At 52.6% G+C, this 24,517-nt stretch overlaps 1 protein-coding gene across 1 annotated transcript; it reads left to right on the top strand.

Moving 5' to 3' along the window:
- The first annotated feature begins 14,363 nt into the window (after positions 1-14,363).
- LOC132533193 (collagen alpha-1(I) chain-like) lies at positions 14,364-24,481 on the top strand. The gene is made up of 6 exons (XM_060174087.1): positions 14,364-14,432; positions 14,896-15,036; positions 15,237-17,134; positions 17,755-18,593; positions 20,661-20,806; positions 24,437-24,481. Exons 1-6 carry the CDS (start codon positions 14,364-14,366, stop codon positions 24,479-24,481), a joined length of 3,138 nt encoding a protein of 1,045 aa, XP_060030070.1.
- The last annotated feature ends 36 nt before the right edge of the window (positions 24,482-24,517 follow it).

Below are 24,517 nucleotides of genomic sequence, written 5' to 3'. Positions count from 1 at the left end.
GTGCTGCCAAGAACATATGTGTACACAGATCTTTTTGGATGGATGTGTTGGGTTCCTTAGGATATATCCCCAGGAAGGGAATTGCAGGGTCGTAGGGTAGGTCCATTTCTAGCCTTCTGAGAGTTCTCCAGACTGTTCTCCACAGAGGTTGGACCCATTGACATTCCCACCAGCAGTGTAGGAGGGTTCCTTTGACCCCACACCCTCTCCAGCATTTGCTGCTGTTACCTTTTCTGATGTGTGACATTCTCACAGGAGTGAAGTGATATCTCATTGTTGTCTTGATTTGCATTTCTCTGACAATCAGAGACTTGGAGCATTTTTTCATGTGTTTCTCGGCCTTTTGGATCTCTTCTGTGGTGAATATTCTGTCCAAGTCCTCCCCCCATTTTTGGATGGGGTTATTTGTTGTCTTGTTGTTGACTCTGGTAAGCTCTTTATATATGTTGGTTATTACACTCTTTTCTGATGTATGGCATGTAAAGATCTTCTCCCATTCTGTGAGGGGTCTCTTGATTTGGGTAGTGGTTTCTTTTGCTGTGAAGAAGCTTTTTAATTTGATGTAGTCCCATAGGTTTATACTTGCCTTAGTCTTCCTTGTAATTGGATTCGTTTCATTGAAAATGTCTTTAAAATTTATGCGGAAAAAAGTTCTTCCAATATTTTCCTCTAAGTATCTGATAGTTTCTGGTCTAACATCCAAGTCCTTGATCCACTTGGAATTTACTTTTGTATTTGGTGAAATACAGTGATTCAGCTTCATTCTTCTGCATGTTTCAACCCATTGTTTCCAACACCATTTGTTGAAGAGACTCTGCTTTCCCCATGTAATAGTCTGGGCCCCTTTGTCAAAGATTAGATGTCCATAGGTGTGGGGCCTCATTTCTGGGCTCTCAATTCTATTCCACTGGTCAGTGTGTCTGTTCATGTTCCAGTACCAAGCAGTTTTGATGACAATGGCCCTATAATATAGTTTGAGATCTGGCAGTGTGATGCCTCTGGTTCTGTTCTTTTTTCTCAAGATTGTTTTGGCAATTCTAGGTCTTTTCTGGTTCCAGATAAACATTTGTAGCATTTGTTCTATTCTCCTAAAAAATGTGCTTGGGATCTTGATGGGGATAGCATTAAATTTATAGATGGCTCTGGGTAATATATTCATTTTGATGATGTTAATTCTTCCAACCCATGAGCATGGAATATCTTTCCACTTCTTTGTGTCTTTTTCAATTTCTTTGAGTAGTGACTCATAATTTTCAGTATACAAGTCTTTCACTTCTTTGGTTAGGTTTATTCCTAGATATTTTATTGTTTCTGTTGCTATAGAAAAAGGAACTGATTTCTGGATTTCAATTTCTTCTAACTTAGTGTTTGCATAGAGGAATGCCACTGACTTTTGAATGTTAATTTTATAGCCTGACACATTACTGTATTGCCTGATGATTTCCAAAAGCTTCTTGCTAGATTTCTTAGGTTTTTCCATGTATACTATCATGTCATCTGCAAATAAGGAGAGTTTGACTTCTTCTCTTCCAATCTGTATTCCTTTAATTCCTTGCTCCTGCCTGATTGCTATGGCAAGAACTTCCAACACTATGTTGAATAGTAATGGTGATAGTGGGCAGCCCTGTCTAGTACCTGATCTGAGGGGAAATGCTTCCAGTTTTTCACCATTGAGTATGATGTTGGCTGTAGGTTTGCTATATATAGACTCCACTATCTTTAGGAATTTTCCATCTATTCCTATTTTTTGTAGTGTTTTGATCATAAAGGGATGTTGTATTTTGTCAAAGGCTTTCTCTGCATCTATTGATCATCTATTGATATGACCATGTGGTTTTTGGTCTTGCTTTTGTTGATGTGGTGGATCACATTGATTGATTTACGTATATTAAACCAACCTTGCATGCCTGGGATAAACCCCACTTGGTCATGATGAACAATCTTTTTGATATACTGCTGTATCCGGTTGGCTAGAATTTTGTTCAATATTTTCGCATCTATGTTCATCAGAGATATTGGTCTGTAGTTTTCTTTTTTGGTTGTGTCCCTGTCTGCTTTTGGTATCAGGGTGATGTTGGCTTCATAGAAGCTGGCAGGGGGGACGCTTTTCTGTTGATGCCAGTTGAGACTCCCACCGGCTGAGCTGACAGGGACCCTCTGCCCTGCTCCCTCTTGCTCCCCGCTACACAGGGACCCGGGTTCAAGCCCCCATCGATGCCTGCAGGGGGGAAGCTTCAAGAGGGTGAAGCAGGGCTGCAGGTGTCTGTCTCTCCCCCTCTCAATTTCTCTCCTATCAAAAAAGAAGGGTGGAGGAGGGGTAAGTGGCCAGGGAGTCACTGCAGTGGACAGGGCACCGCACTCTCAAGCAGGAGGCTGTGAGGATTACCCCGGTACCACCTGTGTCAGAGCAGCACTGTCTCTCTCTCTCTCTCTCTTTTTTTTATTGTTGTTGTCGTTGTCGGATAGGACAGAGAGAAATGGAGAGAGGAGGGGAAGACAGAGAGGAGGAGAGAAAGACAGACACCTGCAGACCTGCTTCACCGCCTGGGAAGCGACTCCCCTGCAGGTGGAGAGCCGGGGGCTTGAACCGGGATCCTTATGCCGGTCCTTGTGCTTTGCTTAACCCGTTGAGCTACAGCCCGACTCCCCTCTCTCTCTCTCTTATGGAGCTGGATGGTGGCGCACCTGGCTGAGCACACACCTTGCAGTGCACAGAGACCCAGGTTCAAGCCCCCAGGCCCCACCTGAAGAGCACTAACAGAAGGAAGATGACCACAGGACCCTGAACCACTCCGACCAGGACCCGGGACCCCTGTGACCAGGAAGCTTGTCTTGCCCCTTGCTGATCAGGGAGGGGACCCCTCAAGGAAGAGGAGATTGTGGATTGTGAGAGATGGTTAGGTCTTCTCTTCAAAAGAACATGAATACAACTGTTTAGGACAATAATTCTCTTTATAAATTATTACCTATGACCGCCTATGGCCAGTAGTTTTGTATTCTTTTTTAAAATTTTTTATATTTATTTATTTATTTTCCCTTTTGTTGCCCTTGTTGCTTTTTATTGTTGTTACAGTTATTATTGTTGTTGTTATTGATGTCGTTGTTGGATAGTGAAGGGTGCAGACTGCACTGACTCCATGACAGGCTCCCAAAACTGCAGAAATGAGATAGGCCCCAGTTTCAGAAGAACAGGTCCTGGAATTCAGGACCATGACTGGAAACTGAACCCATGGCCCTGAGTCAACAGGAACAAAGATAAGCTGAGCATTAAGAAAGGCATCTCCGGAGACATTTCCCCACATCTCCGCCAGATGTGTAAAGAAGATAACCAGGAGGCTAAGCTTGTCATGTGTGCCGTGTAACCTACACCCTACATATCTCCTCCTGTGCTGGGGTTCGGGGTCTAGGCTGGGGTTTGGGGTCAAGCACCTAGACAGCTGTGAGGTCTCGGCCCTAGCCCCCAACTAGCCCCCAACTCCGGGCTAGAATAAAGGCTCTTTGCTTTTACATCACTCTGGTCTCTCTTGGTGTTTTCCTTGGATTCCTGAACCTAACAATAGTACAGAGAGAACAGAGACAGGAGGGGAGACAGAGGGGGAGAGAAAGACAGACACCTGCAGACCTGCTTCACCACCTGTGAAGTGACTCCCCTGCAGGTGGGGAGCCAGGGGCTCGAACCGGGATCCTTCCGCCGGTCCTTGTGCTTAACCCGTACCACTCCCAGTAGTCTTTGTTAGAGGCAATAACTCTAGAATAGTTATAAGTATAGTTGCTTTTTGAGTTTGAGTTTTAAGAATAGTTTAAATATAGTTGCTTTTTGCCCTCCTGCCCAGTGAGGTGGAAAATTCCTTGCCCTTTTCCCCTCAACAGAACCTAAACAGTGAAGGCCATCAATTATTTTGACAGACCCTGTAGCGGACAGGCCTCCTCATGACCTCTGCGTAGGAATACTGTTACCAGATAGTTAACACAGATGGCCTGATAAAATTGCAAACAGATGGCCGGGTGGTCCCAACAACAACAAAAAAAATGTGGTGACCCCCACTTTGGCCGGGACCTATTGGTCTGGTGTGATGTTTAGAACTAGCCCATGCTTTGCTCTGAATAGATCAGGCTTTTGCTAAGTTTGAAATGATTGCATATAGGCTGAGAAGGTGATGTGTTCCCCCTCCCTGAGTGTAGTCTGAATTCCTATAAATTGTGTGGTTTGAGCTTTGTTCAGGGTCGAGCTTGGTAGACTAACACCAGTCACCATCTCCGCCCGGATTGCAATTCGTGAATAAACATCTTTTGCTTCCTTGCAGTGGATGGTGGTTTGATTTCGCTCGCTAACAGCCTTGTATTCCTGAGGTCAGCTTCTTGCAGTGCTTGTTAACCCCCAGCGGACACCCTGACTCTCTCCCTCCCTCCTTATTTAGGCAGTGGGGAGACTGAGCGAGCGCTGAAGCCCAGCCAGGCGTGGAGGAGACAGGTATCAAGATGGGAGGAGGCTGAGGGGCGCTGCTGCCTGCCGGCCACCGTTAGCAGCACACCCTTTTGCAAAAGAACGGACACCTTGCTTCAGCTCCTTATTTTTTGCCTTGATAAGTAATTTTAAGATGAAAGTCACCTGCCGGCCGTCTGGGTGTGGACGTGGCTTAGACCCCGCATAGCGGAATCCAGAGCATGCCTCCTCCCTCTCGTGGGTGCGTGTGCTCTCCCCTCAGCTGAGTGAGACCTAAAGCTCCTGGAGACCCTGCTCCCCCAGTTCTGGGTGGCGGTGGAGTATAACAGACCCCCAGTCACGGCTGCAGCCTCTTCCCCGCAGCCTACAGTGAAGCAGGGCTGCAGCAGCGCCCTCCCTGCTCAATCTCCCCATCCTGTCAAAAAGTACGTACATCCAAAAAGAAACTAGCTGTTTGGGAGAGACAGCATAATGGTTCTGCAAAGACTTCCCCAGGTTCGGTCCCTGCACCAGGAGCCAGGGCTGAGCGTGTGCACTCAGCAAGATCTAGAAGCAGATTTGATCTGGGCCGGGCCGGGCCGGGCCGGGCCTCCCCTCAGCGGAGTGGCAGCTGCCTCCACGTAGACAGCACCCGGCCCAGGGACACAGAGCTCCATACTCTGACCAGCACTCCATCACAAGTGCTCGCTGAAGCCCGTCCTGCTGGATGCCGAGGCTCCTGCTGTCCTGGGCTGACTGGAAGGGAGGGGGAGGCTGGCAGAGTGCTGAGGGCACAGGAAGAGATGCAGGGTTTGTGCTCCCCCCCAGAGCCCTGCTTAGCTCTGGCTTATGGTGGAGTGGGGGATTGAACCTGGGACCTTGGAGCCTCAAGCATGAGAATTTCTTTGCATAATCTGATAGGTCTTGGAGGGCCTGACCACTGAAGATGCCTGAGGCTAAAGACACTCAGCTATAGCATGTGGAACCCGGCAGCCCGTCCCTGGAATGCATGCCTGTGACTAACAGTTTCATACAGCCAGACATCACGTTGTGGAAAACCCCCACAGGACTCCCACCTAATTTCCTTGTTCTCCTTCCTCTAAGAATCTCCTTCCCCAGGCCCTGGGCGCGATTTCACTGGCCCCCGACTCTCTCAGGACCACGAGCCTCGCCAGGAGCGCCCGAATAAAGCCCCAGTTAACATTCACCACCTTACTTCTCCTATCAGGTCCCTTCCGCCACCAACCAGACCTTAAACTATCTACCCCCACCCTGTGTTTTTTACTTTTTAATTAGTGATTTGATAATGATGTACAAGACTAAGATACCGGGCACAGTTCTACACAGTCTCCACCACCAGAGTTCGGTCCCTCCCTCCCCCTGGAAGCTTCCCTATTCTTTATCCCTCTGGGGATATGGACACAAATTCTTCATGGGGAGCAGAAGCTGGGAGGCCCGGCTTCAGTAATTGCTGGGATTTGCATTTTAAAAAGAAACGGAAGCAGCAGCCCACAGGGAAGGCTGAGTGGCTGGGGAGTGTGCGGGGCGGGGCGGTAGAGTTCCGGCTCCCTAGGGCCTCTCCAGATTCAAAGGAGGTCTCGAAACTTTACATCAGGCTCAACCTGATGCTGTTGACTGGCTACGGAAGAAGGGCAAACGCTAGAAGAAGAAGGGCCCTAGGGCTAGGGCGGCAGTGCTGCCCCTGCCCTGTGGCTGGAGGCTGCACTCACTCACCAGTGTCCCCCAGAAGGGAGTTCCGTACTTAAATAACAAACCACAGGGGTGGGGGCACTGGCTAGATGACCGAGCTGGAAGCCTCCCCAGCACCAGGTGAGCCTGTGGCCGGGCACAGCCTGACCCTCTACAAGGGACCACAGGTGGGTCTCACTCAGGAGTGTGCAGAGCTGGGGACTGGACTGGACACGGGAGGCGGCATGCCAGTGAGCCCTGCACTCCACCACGCCACGCCCACCCCACACACAGGGTCACAGAGTGAGCTCACCCCCTTTCTGGGGAGCACCCCTGGGAGTCTACCTGGGACCGAATTCTAAAGCATCTCGTTAGCATAAGCTTTGACTACCTGGGCAGAAGCTCAGCCCTCGGGAAGCTCCTTAGCGCCCTAGTCAGCCACAGGAAACAATACAGAGCTCCTCCCCATTCCAGCACCACCCTGTCGTGACCCAGGGAGGGACCATCCGGTTGGAAGGCCCAAGGACTGCCCAGCACACCAGGACTGCTGGTTCTATGAATCGAGCCACTACTGAAGCTTTATTTTAACAGACATAGAGAGGCCGAAAGAGAGAGAAAGAAATCACAGCGCCAAAGCTTCCTTCACTGGGCAGGGCTCAAGCCTGGGTCTGTACACGGCTAGAAATAAATTAATACATTGGCGTACTGCAGCAAAGTAAAGGAATTGGGGGCAGGTCCTGGAGCACGACGGTGGAGGAGGACCTAGGCTGGGGGTGAGAGTGTTTAGTGTTTCTCAGAAAACTGAGAAATTTTACACATGGACCGTTAACTATATTTACTATAACCCACTTCTGAGGGTTGAAATGGGTACAGGTATTGTTAGAAGGTAAACCTTTGTTCCAGAAATAAAAGGGTTAAAAAAGTAAAATTCGAGAAAATGGGCCTCCTGGAAAGGCCAGTAAACTACTTGTTTTGAAAAGAATCGGTTAAGGAAACATTTCCTGCTGAGGGGAGACAATTAACAAAGGCAACTCCCCAACCTGCTACATCCTGCTGACCAGGCAGGAGGGGAGATAACCAAAAGCCCCTACCCCTACCCCCAGCTTCCTCCTGCTATGGCTTGGGAAAACTTTAACTAAACTGGCATGATGCCTGTCACGTAGCCCCTTTGTCCTGAGCCCTATTTAAGCCCAGTAGAAATTGTAATCAGGATTGAGCACCCAGTACAGCTGTGGGTTCTCAGCCTGAGCCCTATCCCGGGCTAGTAAATAAAGCTCTTTGTCTTTACATCACCCTGGTCTCTTGGTGAATTTCTTGGATTACCGAAGCTAACAGTATAATCAAGGAGAAATGGGTACAAGTGTAATCCAGGGGAAATAGGTACAGGTGTGATCAAGAAATTGCTAGCGGGAGTCAGGTGGTAATGCAGCGGGTTAAGTGCAGGTGGCGCAAAGCGCTAGGACCGGTGTAAGGATCCCGGTTCGGTTCGAGCCCCCGGCTCCCCACCTGCAAGGGAGTCGAACTACAACAACAAAATAACAAGGGCAACAAAAGGGAATGAATAAATAATAAACAAGTTAAGCAAACCTAGAGTAGGAATAATGCTAACTTTCCGCTTCTGTAAACTCTGCCTCTTTCAGTAAGGTAGGATGTCTGTTTCTGGGACCCGGCGGTAGCACAGCGGGCTAAGCGCATATGGCGCAAAGCGCAAGGACCTGCATAAGGATATTCGTTTCTGGGAAAAACAAGATGTTTTGTATCAAGATGTGGTACAAGCCTAAAAGTCACTAGATTTCAGGTAAACAAGCCAAGTCCCAGAAATTAAACTATTGTAACCGATGCTGGCATATGCTGCGACAAGCATGAAAAGGTGCTGTGACTGCTGGAGTGATGTCCAGTTAAACTCACTTACCAAGGCAAAGAGTAAGGAGTTGAAGCCAGGCATTATTCTTGTGCAAAGGAGCGTGCTGCCTGTAAGATGGAAAATTCCTTACCCTTTCCCCCAGAAAAACAGGACCTAATCAGTAAGCCACTAGTTGTTTACTAAGACCCCGACTACAGGCAAGGCTTATCAGGACCTTTGCACAAGGAAACTGTTTACCAGAAGGTTGTGGCTGATGGCGGGAGGATGTGGTGACCCTACGCTGGCTAGGGTCTATTGGTTGTGTGGTTTTGCAATGTTTGAAATCAGCCCATGCTTTGCTTTGAGTGGATCCCGCTTTTTGCTAGGTTTGAAATGATTGGATTCCGCGTTTTCTATAGCATATTATTAGATATAGGTTGATAAGGTGATGCGTTTCCCCCTCCCTGAGTGTATTCAGAAATCCTATGAATTGTGTGGTTTGAGCCCTGTTCGGGGTCGAGCTGGTGGACTGCTGTCAGTCACCTCTCGGCCCGGACTCGACTTCGTGAATAAACATCTTTGCTTCCTTGCACGGGTGGTGGTTTGATTTTTGCTCGCTAACACTGCCAACAGGGGCCATCAGGCAGCAGCGCGCCCCCTTTACCCTTCTTCCGTCTTTTTTTCTTTTTAAGAGTTTCTTTTACTAATGAGAAAGATAGGAGGAGAGAGAAAGACATCACCCTGGTACATGTGCTGCTGGGGCTTGAACTCAGGACCTCATGCTTGAGAGTTCGGTGCTTTATCCACTGAGGCATGTCCCAGACCACTCTCGCATCTTTTATACCTGACACAGAACTGTCTCCTCCACCCCTGGCTGGGCTGCAGAGCTCACAGTGTTAGGTGCGGTAATCCAAGAAAATCACCAAGAGACCAGGGTGATGTAAAGACAGGGAGCTTTATTTACTAGCTGGCTAGGGCCGAATTACCGAGGGGCTGGTGCAACAGCCTTCTGGCAGTCGACCCCATACCCAAGTCTTTTAGGGTTTATATTGCCTTTTATGTCACATAGCTACGTGACAAGGTTCACTGCACAGTGTGGTTACATGACAGTTTCACAACAATAGTTATCTACAGCCCCCAGGTGTGTTAGCGAGCAAAAATCAAACCACCATCCACTGCAAGAAAGCAAAGATGTTTATTCACAAATTCGAATCCGGGTCGAGAGGTGACTGACAGCAGTCCACCAGGCTCGACCCTGAACAAGGCTCAAACCACACAATTTATAGGATTTCAGAATACACTCAGGGAGGGGGGAACACATCACCTTATCAACCTATATCTAATAATATGCTATAGAAAATGCGGAATCCAATCATTTCAAACCAGGCAGAAAGCGGGGTCCATTCAAAGCAAAGCGCAGGCTGATTTCAAACATTGCAAAACCACACAACCAATAGAACCTATCCAGGTAGGGTCACCACATTCCCCTGTCACCCCCTGTCATCCGCTGTAACCTTCTGGTAAACAGTTTCCTTGTGCAAAGGTCCTGATAAGCCTTGCCTGCATGCAGGGTCTTGGTAAACAGCTTGTGGTTTACTGATTAAGTCCTGTGGTCAGGGGGAAAGGGCAAGGAATTTTCCATCTCACACTATAAGAAACTAAACTAAAAAAGAGCTTCTAAAACTATTGCATAAAAAGAACTTTAAAAACTACTACCTCTAACAAGGTGCAGTGCCGCCGACCACCCAACTGGGGGCTCAGCAGGCCGATCCAGGGAGAATGAGACTTATAGGTGGGAGGTGGATTCGGCGCGACAGACAACACTGAGACACATGAGTTTCAGTGCTGCTGCAATCTTTTACTGATATAGAGATTCTTTTTATAATAGCATAACAAAGAAGCATAAATCAAAAGCTGGCCAAGTCAGTTGACCACAAAGTACGCAGGGTACATTTTTTATAAGTAACACAGACAGGAGGAACTGAAGGCATACAACTACCATCAAAACGAAAGCACAGCCATACTGTTCTTTCATGGGTTATTAACCACATCCCTTTGGTTTCAGACAAAAGTCAATTTATCAGTAAGAACTAAATGCTTTCACTGCTCTCATTTATCCAAAAGGCTATTCTTTCTCCTTCCAAGCACTGGACCTTAATACCCAGAATAGGGGAGGCACTAGTGGGAACACGGCGTCTTGCTCTGATCCTTATGCCAAGCTCCCTTTCCTGTAATCTACCTAAGACAATATGCAGGTGCATTTCAGGGTTGCTATGTAACATGTTTCCTGGGAAAGCTAAAGGACCATTGTCTGTATGATTGAATGTAATATTTCTGAGAATAGTGCTCAGTCCTTGCTCAACCTGGATAGCCAAGTCATTGGGGCTTGAAGTGCTGGGATTTACTGTTGTAAGGGGCTTTTCATCCAGTGGGGTCCCATCTGGAATGTCCAGACTAGACTTGGGGGGTTGCACTGTAAGCGTCTCCGGAGTCTCCTGGACATTCCCTGGGTGGCCTGCATAAAGCATGATAAACAACAACAGTAAGCTTTCAGAAGCGAAACCAAGTCCACCTAGCCATCCAAGGCCTTTCCGCCAACCGGGAGACCCAGGGATCCGTCCACACAAATATCCAGGCTTCTGTCCACCACCTATCTTGGGTACGGTCTTCCGTACAGGAGCTTGTAAGGCCCCTGTCCGGTTCCCTAACCAGGTCACCCGCACTGTTTTGTCACACCGCGGTCGTGGCCTGCCTATCTGGCCAGACAGGTGTGGCAGTGCAGGGGAGGGAGGGGGTCTTTTTTGGCCTCGAGGTTATTTCCTTTTCCTGGCCCTAGGTCCCCAGACTGTTTTCTCAGAGTCTGTCCTTGGATTTATCTCCTGCCTTGCAGATTTCCAGGCTTGTCTCTGTTTATAGCCTTAACTCCTGAGAACTGCTTTCTTCCTCAGGGAAAGGCCTGCCTTATAATTGCCTACTTAACCCTTGGGTATCCTGAGACTAGGTTCATTTGTCTCATTATTTTACCATCTTACTTCTATTACTTTTTTCTCAGTTCCTACAACAGTCAATCACCCCATTGCCTAAATAAGGAAAGGAGGGAGAGAGTCTGAGGGTCTCTGCTGGGGGGTTAGCAAGGACGGCAAGGAGCTATGTGATCTGCCCTAAAGATTACAGAACTCCTGGCCACAGGTGGTCACAATCATAAAGAGAATTTTTCTACTACACAGTTGTACTATTCATGTTCCTTTGAAGAGAAGACCTAACCATCTCTCACATGACTGTGCTTAGGCTTTCAGTCCTTGGGGGGCTGCTGTATGAGACTTCCGTGGGCTGGACTCTCAACTGAGTAGGCTTAAACAAAATTCATGCTGAACCTCCTGACTTGGTGTGAGTACTGTGATATCTGTGTGGAGAATTCTATCCCATTTCACATTTGTAGGGGATATGTAACCATAAAGTGGTGAATATATGAATGCAGTGAACACATAGTCAAGTAGAGTGAATATATGAACGTAGAGAACATGAACCCTAATGTGGTGAATATATGAATGTCGTGAACATGTGACCCTAATGTAGTGAATGTATGAATGTAGTGAACATGTGACCCTAATACAGTGAATATATGAATGTAGTGAACATGTGACCCTAATGTGGTGAATATATAAATGTAGTGAGCATGTAACCCTAATGTAGTAAATATATAATATAGTGAATATGTGACCCTAATGTAGTGAATATATGAATGTAGTGAACGTGTAACCCTAATGTAGTGAATATATAAATGTAGTGAACGTGTGACCCTAATGTAGGGAATATATGAATGTAGTGAGCATGTAACCTTAATGTAGTGAATATATGAATGTCGTGAACGTGTAACCCTAATGTAGTGAATATATGAATGTCGTGAACGTGTAACCCTAATGTAGTGAATATATAAATGTAGTGAACGTGTGACCCTAATGTAGGGAATATATGAATGTCGTGAACATGTGACTCTAATGTAGTGAATATATGAATGTAGTGAACGTGTGACCCTAATGTAGTGAATATATAAATGTAGTGAACGTGTGACCCTAATGTAGGGAATATATGAATGTCGTGAACGTGTAACCCTAATGTAGTGAATATATGTATGTCGTGAACGTGTAACCCTAATGTAGTGAATATATGAATGTAGAAAACATGGAATCCTAATGTTGTGAATATATGAATGTGGTGAACGTGTAACCCTTATGTAGTGAATATATGAATGTCGTGAACATGTGACTCTAATGTAGTGAATATATAAATGTAGTGAATGTGTAACCCTTATGTAGTGAATATATGAATGTCATGAACATGTAACCGTAATGTAGTGAATATATAAATGTAGAAAACATGGAACCGTAATGTAGTGAATATATGAATGTCGTGAACGTGTAACCCTAATGTAGTGAATATATGAATGTCGTGAGCATGACTTGTAAACCAAGTATAACTTTAGGAGGCATAGTGCGCCTGCATAGTGTGATAAGACAGAGATGTGTGTGCGTAGTTAGGACTCAACCCGAACCTGGCCAGTGGAGATGCAGCTCTGAAAGCAGAGGCCAGCTAAGTAGAAGTAGAGGCTCAGAGTCAGCTACAGCAAGCCAATTCCTCGGTGACTGAACGGCGTGCTGCCAGTGTGGCTGACATAAAGCACACGCTGGCCTCAGTAACGCAGCTCCCTGTCTGCCAGAGCCCCTGGCTCTCCTGGTCGCACAGCAGAACAAAAGGACCTCCTCCTCCGCAGCACAGTGGCTGTGACCCCGTGGAGAGCAGTGCCTGCCTACAGACAGTGAGGAAGGAGGGGTTGTCGGGTTGGCTGTGTGTTGTGTGAACTGTGTGATCTTCCTATGGCATCTAAATAAGTAAAAATTATTGTTTTACCCTGACACACTCTCTGAGTGAGTCCTTTGCTCAATTCCTTAGCTCATGACAAGTGCCATTATCATAAACTTTTCTGAGTGTTCTGCTATATGGCAAGTTTTTAGTGATGTTATTATTGTTTGCAGGAGAACTTAGAGAACTTCTTGGAGGGCAGGCTTGGTGATAGCTCATTCCTTCAAGTGTTGAACTGAGAGGGTTTTTATGCCTCCGTCTAGTCTGAGTGACAGTCGTCCTGGCTGAAAGCCTTTCTCATTGAGCACTCGATAGACAGATAGCTCGCCATTCTCTTCTGCGCTGTAGTATTTGTGTGGAGAAGTCTGCTGATAACCTTATGGGTTTTTCTCTGTAGGTGAAATTCTCTTGCAGCCTTCAGAATTTTCTTTTTTTAATAATCTTTTTAAAATATATATTTATTTTCCCTTTTGTTGTCCTTGTTGTAGTTATTGTTTTTCTTGATGTCTTCGTTGCTGGATAGGACAGAGAGAAATGGAGATAGGCGGGAAGAGAGAGAGGGGGAGAGAAAGACAGACACCTGCAGACCTGCTTCACCGCCTGTGAAGCGACTCCCCTGCAGGTGGGGAGCCAGGGGCTCGAACCGGGAGCCTTATGCTGGTTCTTGCGCTTTGCGCCACCCGCATTTAATCTGCTGCGGCACCAACTGACTCCCTGCTCTCAACTATTTTTATTACCCTATTCAGATAGCGTATTAGCTTAATCAGCTGGCTGGACTCAACTCGGCTACTTTAGCTTTTCTCTAGTTACTTCAAGGTTAATTCATGTTTTCTTTCAGAGGCTCATTTGTTGCTTTGCCATTCCTTATAATATTCCTATAAAAAGCTTTCCTCATGTCTATAGTTCTTGCATTGATTAGCGTTTGGATGTTTCCATCCTTCTTATTTGCTTCTAGCTTGTTGGGATTTTTTTCCCCCTCGATAGAGACAAATCGAGAAGGAACGGGGAGATAGAGAAAGAGACAGAGAGGAGGCCAGGTGGTGGCACACCTGGGTAGGCTCACCCAATAGAGTGCTCCAGGACCCAGATTTCAAACTCAAGTCCCACATGCAGGGGGAAAGCTTCACACGTGGCGAAGCAGGTCTGCGTGTATCTCTCTCTCTCCCTATTTATTTACTACTATGCAGTAGTAAATAAATAAATGGTATTTTTAAAAAGAAAGAGACAGCGAGACACCTGCAGCCCTACTTCAGTATTCATGAAGCTTTCTCCCTGCAGGTAGGAACCAGGGGCTTGAACTTGGGTCCTTACACACTATGTGTGCCCTTAACCAGGTGTGCCACAGCCTGGCCTGCTTGCTGGAATTTTCCCCCGAGTTCCTGTCCTGGTTCGTATCTGCAACATTTCTTTTTGGTCTGACCGTTCTATCTGGTGCCTTCTGAACCATGTGAGCTGGGTGCCGCTGTTTACCTCTAGTGTGCGGTGGTGTCCAGTCAGCCCAGATCCCTGAAGCCCATCACCTCTGGTGTGTTTCAGGAGTGGGCAGAGATGTTAATGTTGACACTGCTGCCTTTGGAAGATCGGAGGCAGGGTCTCGTGTTCACACTGAAGAGAGAAGTAGGCGACTGTTGGTGCCTTCACAAGCTGAGCAGTTTCTTTGCAATCCACTGGCCACACTTTCCTGGGTTGACCCATGTCTAAGTGAGATGCTTAGAGTCAGTTGGAAATGTTAACAGTGTCCCTTTACTTCAATCCCTGAGGTAAAGCACCACAGCTGATAATTCGGCTGTGATTTATCTTCCCTGAAGGCCAGGCCATGGGAGCTTTTTTTTTTTTTTTTTTTTTTTTTTGGATAGCTAGTTCCCCAGCCAAGGAATTTCCTGTTAAAGGGCTGGGGGTGGGGGGCTGCGGAGACTGGCACAATGGTTATGCAAAAAAAGCTTTCCTGCTAGAGACTTGATTCTCCAGAACCACCCTGAGCCAGAGCTGAGCAGGGGTGCGATACTAAAAGTACGAAAGATCCTTTACAGAGGACTTGGGTGCAGGCCGATGAAGAGCCGCTACCCATTTTACCGCCCAGGCCTTTCGCAAAGCACCCGAGGCCTGGGGGAAGCCGGCCTTCCTGCTGCCCTGCTCCATCGTGCCAGGGCCCCACAGTCCCCCGCCGCACGGCCACCAGGCCGCCCCCGTCCCGTCCTGTGCTCTGGTCACTCGGGAGCCCGCAGGCCTTTCTTTGCCCACCCTGTCTGCACCCAGCACACCAGGACCTGGGTCCTTGGGGCTCCGGGCTGCGGTGACACCCGCTCTTCACTGGTGAGCGTACTCAGCACTGTGGAGAGGCGGCCACGCCACCTGGCTTCAGGTCGGCACAGAGCTGCAGATGCGCCACAGCTCTGAGCTTTCTCTGGCACCGCGCTGAAGTGTCAGGCTGTCCGGCTGAGGCTTCTGATCACGAGCCAGAGCGGGTCCGGCTTCTCTGTCTCACTGGATGGATCCCGAGAGGAAAGGAGCCTCGGGCTGGGTGCGGCTTCCGCAGGACAGCACTACCACGTGGTCCGCGTCCTGGTCACGCCGCTGCCTCCCCCTCCCCGCACACAGCGAGCCAGGGAGCCCGCGAATCACCGCACGGCACAAAGGGGCCTGTGGAGCCCCGAGCAGGGTGGCGGCGAGCCTCGGACAGTCAGCGCGGCTCTAAGCCCTTCACGTCGGGCGTCTGCCAGTGGCGGGCCAAGTGGGGTCCACGCGATCAGTGGGCACGGGCACCGGGCAGGAGTCTGTCCCACGCTCAGGGATCAGCCGCACCGCTTCTTGGTTTTCCCGCTCGCTGCTCTGCCCCTAGTCTACGAGCCTGATGGCACCAAGTCTCAGAACCACAGACGCCCGGGTGGGGCCGGAGCACCGAGTCTCAGCCCCGCAGACGCCCGGGTGGGGCCGGAGCACCGAGTCTCAGCCACGCAGACGCCCGGGTGGGGCCGGAGCACCGAGTCTCAGCCCCGCAGACGCCCGGGTGGGGCCGGAGCACCGAGTCTCAGCCCCGCAGACGCCCGGGTGGGGCCGGAGCACCGAGTCTCAGCCCCGCAGACGCCCGGGTGGGGCCGGAGCACCGAGTCTCAGCCCCGCAGACGCCCGGGTGGGGCCGGAGCACCGAGTCTCAGCCCCGCAGACGCCCGGGTGGGGCCGGAGCACCGAGTCTCAGCCCCGCAGACTCCCGGGTGGGGCCGGAGCACCGAGTCTCAGCCCCGCAGACGCCCGGGTGGGGCCGGAGCACCGAGTCTCAGCCCCGCAGACGCCCGGGTGGGGCCGGAGCACCGAGTCTCAGCCCCGCAGACGCCCGGGTGGGGCCGGAGCACCGAGTCTCAGCCCCGCAGACGCCCGGGTGGGGCCGGAGCACCGAGTCTCAGCACTGCAGACGCCCGGGTGGGGCCGGAGCACCGAGTCTCAGCACTGCAGACGCCCGGGTGGGGCCGGAGCACCGAGTCTCAGCCCCGCAGACGCCCGGGTGGGGCCGGAGCACCGAGTCTCAGCCCCGCAGACGCCCGGGTGGGGCCGGAGCACCGAGTCTCAGCACTGCAGACGCCCGGGTGGGGCCGGAGCACCGAGTCTCAGCCCCGCAGACGCCCGGGTGGGGCCGGAGCACCGAGTCTCAGCCCCGCAGACGCCCGGGTGGGGCCGGAGCACCGAGTCTCAGCCCCGCAGACGCCCGGGTGGGGCCGGAGCACCGAGTCTCAGCCCCGCAGACGCCCGGGTGGGGCCGGAGCACCGAGTCTCAGCCCCGCAGACGCCCGGGTGGGGCCGGAGCACCGAGTCTCAGCACCGCAGACGCCCGGGTGGGGCCGGAGCACCGAGTCTCAGCCCCGCAGACGCCCGGGTGCGGCCGGAGCACCGAGTCTCAGCCCCGCAGACGCCCGGGTGCGGCCGGAGCACCGAGTCTCAGCCCCGCAGACGCCCGGGTGCGGCCGGAGCACCGAGTCTCAGAACCACAGACGCCCGGGTGGGGCCGGAGCACCGAGTCTCAGCCCCGCAGACGCCCGGGTGGGGCCGGAGCACCGAGTCTCAGCACTGCAGACGCCCGGGTGGGGCCGGAGCACCGAGTCTCAGCCCCGCAGACGCCCGGGTGGGGCCGGAGCACCGAGTCTCAGCCCCGCAGACGCCCGGGTGGGGCCGGAGCACCGAGTCTCAGCCCCGCAGACGCCCGGGTGGGGCCGGAGCACCGAGTCTCAGCCCCGCAGACGCCCGGGTGGGGCCGGAGCACCGAGTCTCAGCACTGCAGACGCCCGGGTGGGGCCGGAGCACCGAGTCTCAGCCCCGCAGACGCCCGGGTGCGGCCGGAGCACCGAGTCTCAGCCCCGCAGACGCCCGGGTGGGGCCGGAGCACCGAGTCTCAGCACTGCAGACGCCCGGGTGGGGCCGGAGCACCGAGTCTCAGCACTGCAGACGCCCGGGTGGGGCCGGAGCACCGAGTCTCAGCCCCGCAGACGCCCGGGTGGGGCCGGAGCACCGAGTCTCAGCACCGCAGACGCCCGGGTGGGGCCGGAGCACCGAGTCTCAGCACCGCAGACGCCCGGGTGGGGCCGGAGCACCGAGTCTCAGCCCCGCAGACGCCCGGGTGGGGCCGGAGCACCGAGTCTCAGCCCCGCAGACGCCCGGGTGGGGCCGGAGCACCGAGTCTCAGCCCCGCAGACGCCCGGGTGGGGCCGGAGCACCGAGTCTCAGCCCCGCAGACGCCCGGGTGGGGCCGGAGCACCGAGTCTCAGCCCCGCAGACGCCCGGGTGGGGCCGGAGCACCGAGTCTCAGCACCGCAGACGCCCGGGTGGGGCCGGAGCACCGAGTCTCAGCCCCGCAGACGCCCGGGTGGGGCCGGAGCACCGAGTCTCAGCCCCGCAGACGCCCGGGTGGGGCCGGAGCACCGAGTCTCAGCACTGCAGACGCTTGGAGAAGGTGCCATGCCCCGGGGAATGCCGGGAAGAAGCGGCCGCGACCCGAGGCTGCCCAGTGGCCACGCCGCGGGGGCTGCCGGGAGAAGGTGCCATGCCCCGGGGAATGCCGGGAAGAAGCGGCCGCGACCCGAGGCTGCCCAGTGGCCACGCCGCGGGGGCTGCCGGGAGAAGGTGCCATGCCCCGGGGAATGCCGGGAAGAAGCGGCCGCGACCCGAGGCTGCCCAGTGGCCACGCCGCGGGGGCTGCCGGGAGAAGGTGCCATGCCCCGGGGAATGCCGGGAAGAAGCGGCCGCGACCCGAGGCTGCCCAGTGGCCACGCCGCGGGGGCTGCCGGGAGAAGGTGCCATGCCCCGGGGAATGCCGGGAAGAAGCGGCCGCGACCCGAGGCTGCCCAGGGAACCCTCACTCCTCAGCCAGCTTCCACTTGATTCGCCCTGCGCCCCGCCCCTCGGGCCCGGCCGCCTCTGATTGGCCGGCCGGCCGGCGGCGCGCTACCATTGGCCCGTGGCCCCGGGGGCGGGGCGTCCGAGACTTCCCTCGGCGACCTCGCAGGCGACTCGCGGAGCGGCCGCAGCGGTCGGCGGCGCCGGAGGCGGCGGCTCAGGTAGGCGGCTCGTGCGGGCGGCGGTTGTCACCGCGCTCGCGGCTGTGGGGCCGGGCGCCGGGGCTGTGGGGCGGCGGGAGCGGCGTCGCGGGGCCGGGCCGGCAGGGCCTCCCGTCGGGGACCGAGGGCGCGGCGGCGGCGCTGGCGGCGGAGGGGCGCGGAGGGAGACGCGGGGCGGGGCGGGGCGGCGCGGCGCGGAGGGAGCGCGGGGCTCCTGGCCGGAGGGCGGCCGGAAGTGGGCGGGGCGCAGACCCCCAGGGTCCCCACCCGCGAGAACCGGCCCGGCTTCCGGGGAGGGGGGGGGGGGAGGGGGCTCTGTGGCTGTTCCTGGGGCAGAGAGACAGACAGACACATGCCGCTGCCCCCCGCCCGGGGCTCGAACCCGGGTCCTTGCGCACGGGGGCACGTGCTGGCGCCCCTGTCTGTGTGTCTGTGTGTCTGTCTGTGTCGGCGTGTCTCTGTGTCGGTCTCTGTGTCGGTCTCCGTGTCTCTGTGTCCGTCTCCGTGTCTCTGTGTCCGTCTCCGTGTCTGTGTCTCCGTGTCTGTCTGTCTCCGTGTCTGTCTGTGTGTCTGTCTGTGTCGGCGTGTCTCTGTGTCTGTCTCCGTGTCTCTGTGTCCGTCTCCGTGTCTCTGTGTCCGTCTCCGTGTCTCCGTGTCTCCGTGTCTGTCTGTCTCCGTGTCTGTCTGTGTCTCCGTGTCTCTGTGTCTCCGTGTCTGTCTCCGTGTCTCCGTGTCTGTCTGTGTCTCCATGTCTGTCTGTGTCCCCGTGTCTCTGTGTCTCCGTGTCTGTCTGTGTCTCCATGTCTGTCTGTGTCCCCGTGTCTCTGTGTCTCCGTGTCTGTCTGTGTCTCCGTGTCTGTCTGTGTCTCTGTGTCCGTCTACGTGTCTCTGTGTCTCCGTGTTTGTCTCTGTGTCTGTCTGTGTCTCCGTGTCTGTCTGTGTCTCCGTGTCTGTCTGTGTCTCCGTGTCTCTGTGTCCATCTCCGTGTCTCTGTGTCTGTCTGTGTCTCCGTGTTTCTGTGTCCGTCTCCGTGTCTGTCTGTGTCTCTGTGTCTGTGTCTCCGTGTCTGTCTGTGTCTCCGTGTCTGTCTGTGTCTCCGTGTCTGTCTGTGTCTCCGTGTCTGTCTGTGTCTCTGTCTCCGTGTCTCCATGTCTCCGTGTCTGTCTGTGTCTCCGTGTCTTGTCTGTGTCTCTGTGTCTGTCTGTCTGTCTCTGTGTCTGTGTCTCTGTGTCCGTCTCCGTGTCTGTCTGTGTCTCTGTGTCTGTGTCTGTCTGTGTCTCTGTGTCTCCATGTCTGTCTGTGTCTCCGTGTCTGTCTGTGTCTCTGTGTCTCTCCGTGTCTGTGTATCTCCATGTCTCTGCCCTGCAGCCCGCAGCACCTGTCTCTGCGTTTGCTTTCCTTTGGTCGTCTTCTCACCATTTTCTTCACATTGACAAGGCAGGGGACGGACATCACCCTGGTCCGCATGGGCCAGGGCTTGAACCCGGAACCCCCGTGCACCCCGGGGACGCGCAGGTGACGGAGCCTGCTGCTTTGCGCCGGCCAGGCTCTCTGCCCAGAGACAGAGACAGACGAGATACGTGGGAAAGTGCCGAGGCGCGGGCTGCGCTGTCTCTCCCCTTCTCTGATGTCCAGCTGCAGCCAATAAATAATAAAAGTGGCTTTTAAAGACGAAGACGCCGGGTCTGGCCCTCATCCTCATCCAGAATCTACATAACTCAGTGTCATTCAGCGGGGGTGGGGGGTGGGGGGGCGTGGGCTACCCCTCCGCTTTCCAGGTGTATCTCTTTGCCTTTTAATGCCCCTGAGTCTGTTCTTCCTCGATGATCTGTACCTGGGCGTGTTTTCTGGTTCCTCTGTGGCATGTCAGATGTCTTTCATTTGACATAATCATTTTGGAGCAATGTTTGGATAGTTGGTTAAAAATAAAACATTGCAATTCTAAATACACAAGAATATTCATGCTGTTTTTTAATGAATTTATTATCGGTTAGAGGAAGATAAATTGAAAGGGGAGAAAGGACACCTGCAGCCCTGCATCACTCGTGAAGCTTCAGGGGACCAGGGCAGGACCAGGGGCTTGAACCCGGGTCCTTGTGCACTGTAACATGTGAGCTCAGGCAGGTGCACCATCACCCGGCCCAGCATGAGATTCAGTGTAAACTAAAAACAAACTAGTTGTTCTCTTGAGAATCAAAGCCATATCTTGGAATGTTCAGACAGGCAATGACCTTCAGCCTTGAGCACAAGAGGGAGAAGGCCCTGAAGCATCACGCTTACACGCTGCCGTGACGAGACTCAGGACCTCCTGCTCCAAGATCCAAGGCGCTTCCTCTTGAACGTTACGGAGAAGGAGATGGTCTAGCAGCTGTGTCTCCGGAGAAGTCACGTGGCTTTCAGGAGCGGGTAGATGAGTGGGGTGTTGGAGTCCCGCTGATGTTCCGGAGGGTAGCAAGGACTATAAGCACCAGGTAGACGCTGTAGCCGCTGCTGTGTTGTGCAGAATGCCGTGGGTACACAGTAGCTCACACGATTCAGAGGTCTGTTGACAGACTCTTCACCAAGAATGGCCAGGCTGTTTTTCCGGAGGTGGTGCTTTTTTTTTTTTTAATTTTTAATTTTTTTAATTAATTTTATTTTTGAGAGAGATGCAGAGAGAGAGAGAAACACCAGAGCACTGCTCAGCTCAGGCTTATGGTGGTGCGGGGGATTAAACCTGGGGAGCCTCAGGCATGAGAGTCTGTTTGCAGAACCATTATGCTGTCTCCTCCGCCCAGGAGGTGGTTCTTGTTTGGTTTTGGCCACCTCTGGAGCTTCATTGTTCTGAACTGAGCTTTTCAGATAGAGCCAGACAGGCACAAAGAGAAGAGAAGCCACACTGAAGCCTCCTTGCAGGAGGTGTGAGCCAGGATCAGACCTGGCTTGAGCATGTGGCAAAGTAGGGAGGTTATAGTCGCAATAGCTGATCGGAGAAGCACTGAGATTAGAGAAGGTTAAAGAGAGCCTCCACAGCCCGGTGACCTGCTGCCTAGCAAACCCAAGAATCCATACAAACAGAAAAGGTAAACATCAGATCAACAGAGTTGCAGAAAGCAAAGACTGTCTCCATACACACGCAGGGAACAACTTCCAGCCAAAAGCTTCTCCTCTGACGGCAGACAGCACATGAAAGACATTCTGAAGGTTTGACTAGACTCCCCGTGCTCCTGGGTTATGTCACTTGGTAGAAGCGGGACAGTCACGTTCTCTGAGCTGGAGCTCAGCGTCACCCTAGCAACCCCGAGCTTTGCTTCTCTCCAGAATGTGTTCATCGGACCCTAAAATTCACACAAATATTCAAGGAACTGAAAAACAGGCAAATCAGCCTTCATAAAGAATAAAGTTGGGTGGGGGTAGAGAGCATAACGGATATGCAGAGACTTTCATGCCTGAGACTCTTAAAGTCCCAGGTTCAATCCTCCGCACCACCATAAGCCGTAACTGACCAGGGCTTTGGTATAAAGAAATGAGTAATGTTCACATCCTGAATTCAAAACTTACTGTAATGCTACATCATTCAAGAAATCGTGCTACTGACATTAGCCCAAGCCTGTGTGTCTATGGAAGAAATTCAGGCCCCACAGATAAGTCTTCAAGTTTACATCTGACTGGTTTGTGGCAGCAGTCGTGACAGTGGAGAGAGCCTGTCCAGGTGAAGGTGGACAGCTGTGGCCACGCAGATACAATACAGTGAGCCCCACGCCTCGTTGTCTGCACAGCCTGACTCCGGGTGAAACTGAACTCAGCCTTTGATCTCTCCTCAAGGAAGATTTCATTATCTTAGATACAACACAGAAAAACACAAGAAAGCGCAGGTGGCGCAAAGCACAAAGACCGGCGTGAGAATCCCGGTCCGAGCCCCCGGCTCCCCACCTGCAGGGGAGTCGCTTCACAGGCGGTAAAGCAGGTCTGCAGGTGTCTGTCTTTCTCTCCCCTCTCTGTCTTCCCCTCCTCTCTCCATTTCTCTCTGTCCTATCCAACAATGACATCAATAACAACAATAATAACTACAACAATGAAAAACAACAAGGGCAACAAAAGGGAATAAATAGATAAATATTTTTTTAAAAAGAAAAACACAAGAAACATGGGAAGTTTGAACATCTCAACATTCATTCCAACGATAAATCGCTAAGATCTCACACATTTTGAGGTAAAGTTTTCAAAAAATTAATGGAACTAAATCTGGAAAATAAGAACTTTTACAAAGCAGCGGAAAGGCGATTAGCCACGTTGGAAAGTGAGGAATCAGTCTGGTCAGGCGTTTCTCTAAGGAGGATGGTGACTGTACAGCTGCCGGTGAGCGTGTGGCCGGCAGTCTAGATGCCAGTCACAAGACGGCCGCTAGGAAATAAGGGTGCCACATGCATACACACGAATGTCAATGAGCCGAGAAAGGAATGGATCCTGAGTGTCCTCGCTTACAGGTGGTCCTTAAGCAAGGCAAGGAGAGAGAAGCAGGCGCGAGTGGGGCTTGGCGAAGGAACGCTGCCGCCGAGCGAAGCAGGCTGGGCTGGGAGGTGCTGGGCCCAGGTAGAGCCAGTGAAGAGAAACTACCCCACAGCAGCAGCTGTCCTGTAAGACTTCCCCCCATAAGGCGGATTAACAAGAAGGAAGCTGAATCGTACATGAATAATGGAAGACCAGTGTGATCCAAGATAACTCCCTGGCAGTTCTGGGGTTGTTCTCTGCAAAGCTGTGGCAACAGAGGCGACAGCTATAGGAAATTACACGCAGACACAGAGGAAGCACTAGAGGCCAGGCGGGCTCAGTTACAAGACAGCCATTTGTACTGCGAAGGTGTGTCAAGAAACAAACCGACCCGGGCTGGGGAAAGAAAACAGAGGATCCTGGGGCCGGAGGGGCCGGGGAGAGGTGTGGGTGATGGAAACAGACTTGAATTGGGGCTGAGAGCATTCTGCAGACAGCTGTCACGGCGAGGTGAAGACTTGGACCCATGTGTCAGCATCTGTGTGGGCACCGTGAGCCACCCTCCCAGCGCGGTGACTAGGAAAAAGCAGAACTCCTTCAAAGGTTACGTACGCACTGAATTAAGACTCAGCAAGGCACCCATATGCCAGAGTGAAGCGGACACTTGCCCAGAGAAAACCTTTTTATATTATTTATTTTTCCTTTTGTTGCTCTTGTTTTTTATTGTTGTTGTGGTTATTGTTGTTGTTGTTGATGTTGTTGGATAGGACAGAAAGAAATGGAGAGAGGAGGAGAGAAAGACAGACACCTGCAGACCTGCTTCACCGCCTGTGAAGCGACTCCCCTGCAGGTGGGGAGCCGGGGGCTCGAACCGGGATCCTTATGCCGATCCTAGCGCTTTGCTGCCATGTGCACTTAACCCGCTGCGCTACCGTCCGACAACCCCCCCCATAAACTTTTTTCTGGGGGCTGGCTGGTGCACCTGGCTAAGCACACGTCACAGTGCACAAGGACCCGGGTTCAAGCTGCCGGTCCCCCCATAAGGGGAAAGCTTCACAAGTGGTGAGACAGCACTGCAGGTGTCTGCCCCTCTCCCTCTCTGTCTCCCCGTTCCCTCTCGGCTTCTGGCTGTCTCTATCTAATAAATACAGTTAGTAGTAACTGAAACAGAAAGCTTGTGCCTGAACGCTCACCCACAGCATTGGCACCGTTGGCAGGCTTGGCAGGTTCACTCACTAAAAGGTGCGTTCGCTTGGAAACTCGCCACACGCCGGCTTTCTTACCTTTCCTTGGCCGCCAGGGTTGTCGCTGGGACTAGGTAGTTACCCGCACGGGAATCTGCTCTCCTAGAGGCTTTTTTAGTTCTGATAGAGAGGGGCGAGGACACCCGCAGGGTGTCAGAGATCCCGGCATTGGTCCCAGCCCAACAGTGACAGCGAATAAAAAGGACATAGTACTGGAAAGCCTCAACTAATGAAGCAGGTGGCGATGACAGGAAGCCGTTGCGCAGATAACGTCAGCTCGGGCTTCGTGCCTCAAGCCCAAATGCTCCGTCTCTGAGGTTCCACGTGCCTGTGTCCTGCCTCTCCGGCAACCGGCCTGTTTCAGGTCCGCACGGTCGCTTTTGCTTCTGTTGTGCCTCTGCGGCCTTGAAGCCTGGCAGTTCTCCTTGTCTCTGAAGACCTAGTC

The sequence above is a fragment of the Erinaceus europaeus genome, chromosome 15 (assembly GCF_950295315.1).
Source record: "Erinaceus europaeus chromosome 15, mEriEur2.1, whole genome shotgun sequence".
Classification (NCBI taxonomy): domain Eukaryota; kingdom Metazoa; phylum Chordata; class Mammalia; order Eulipotyphla; family Erinaceidae; genus Erinaceus; species Erinaceus europaeus.
This window is presented reverse-complemented; position numbering and strand designations above follow the sequence as displayed.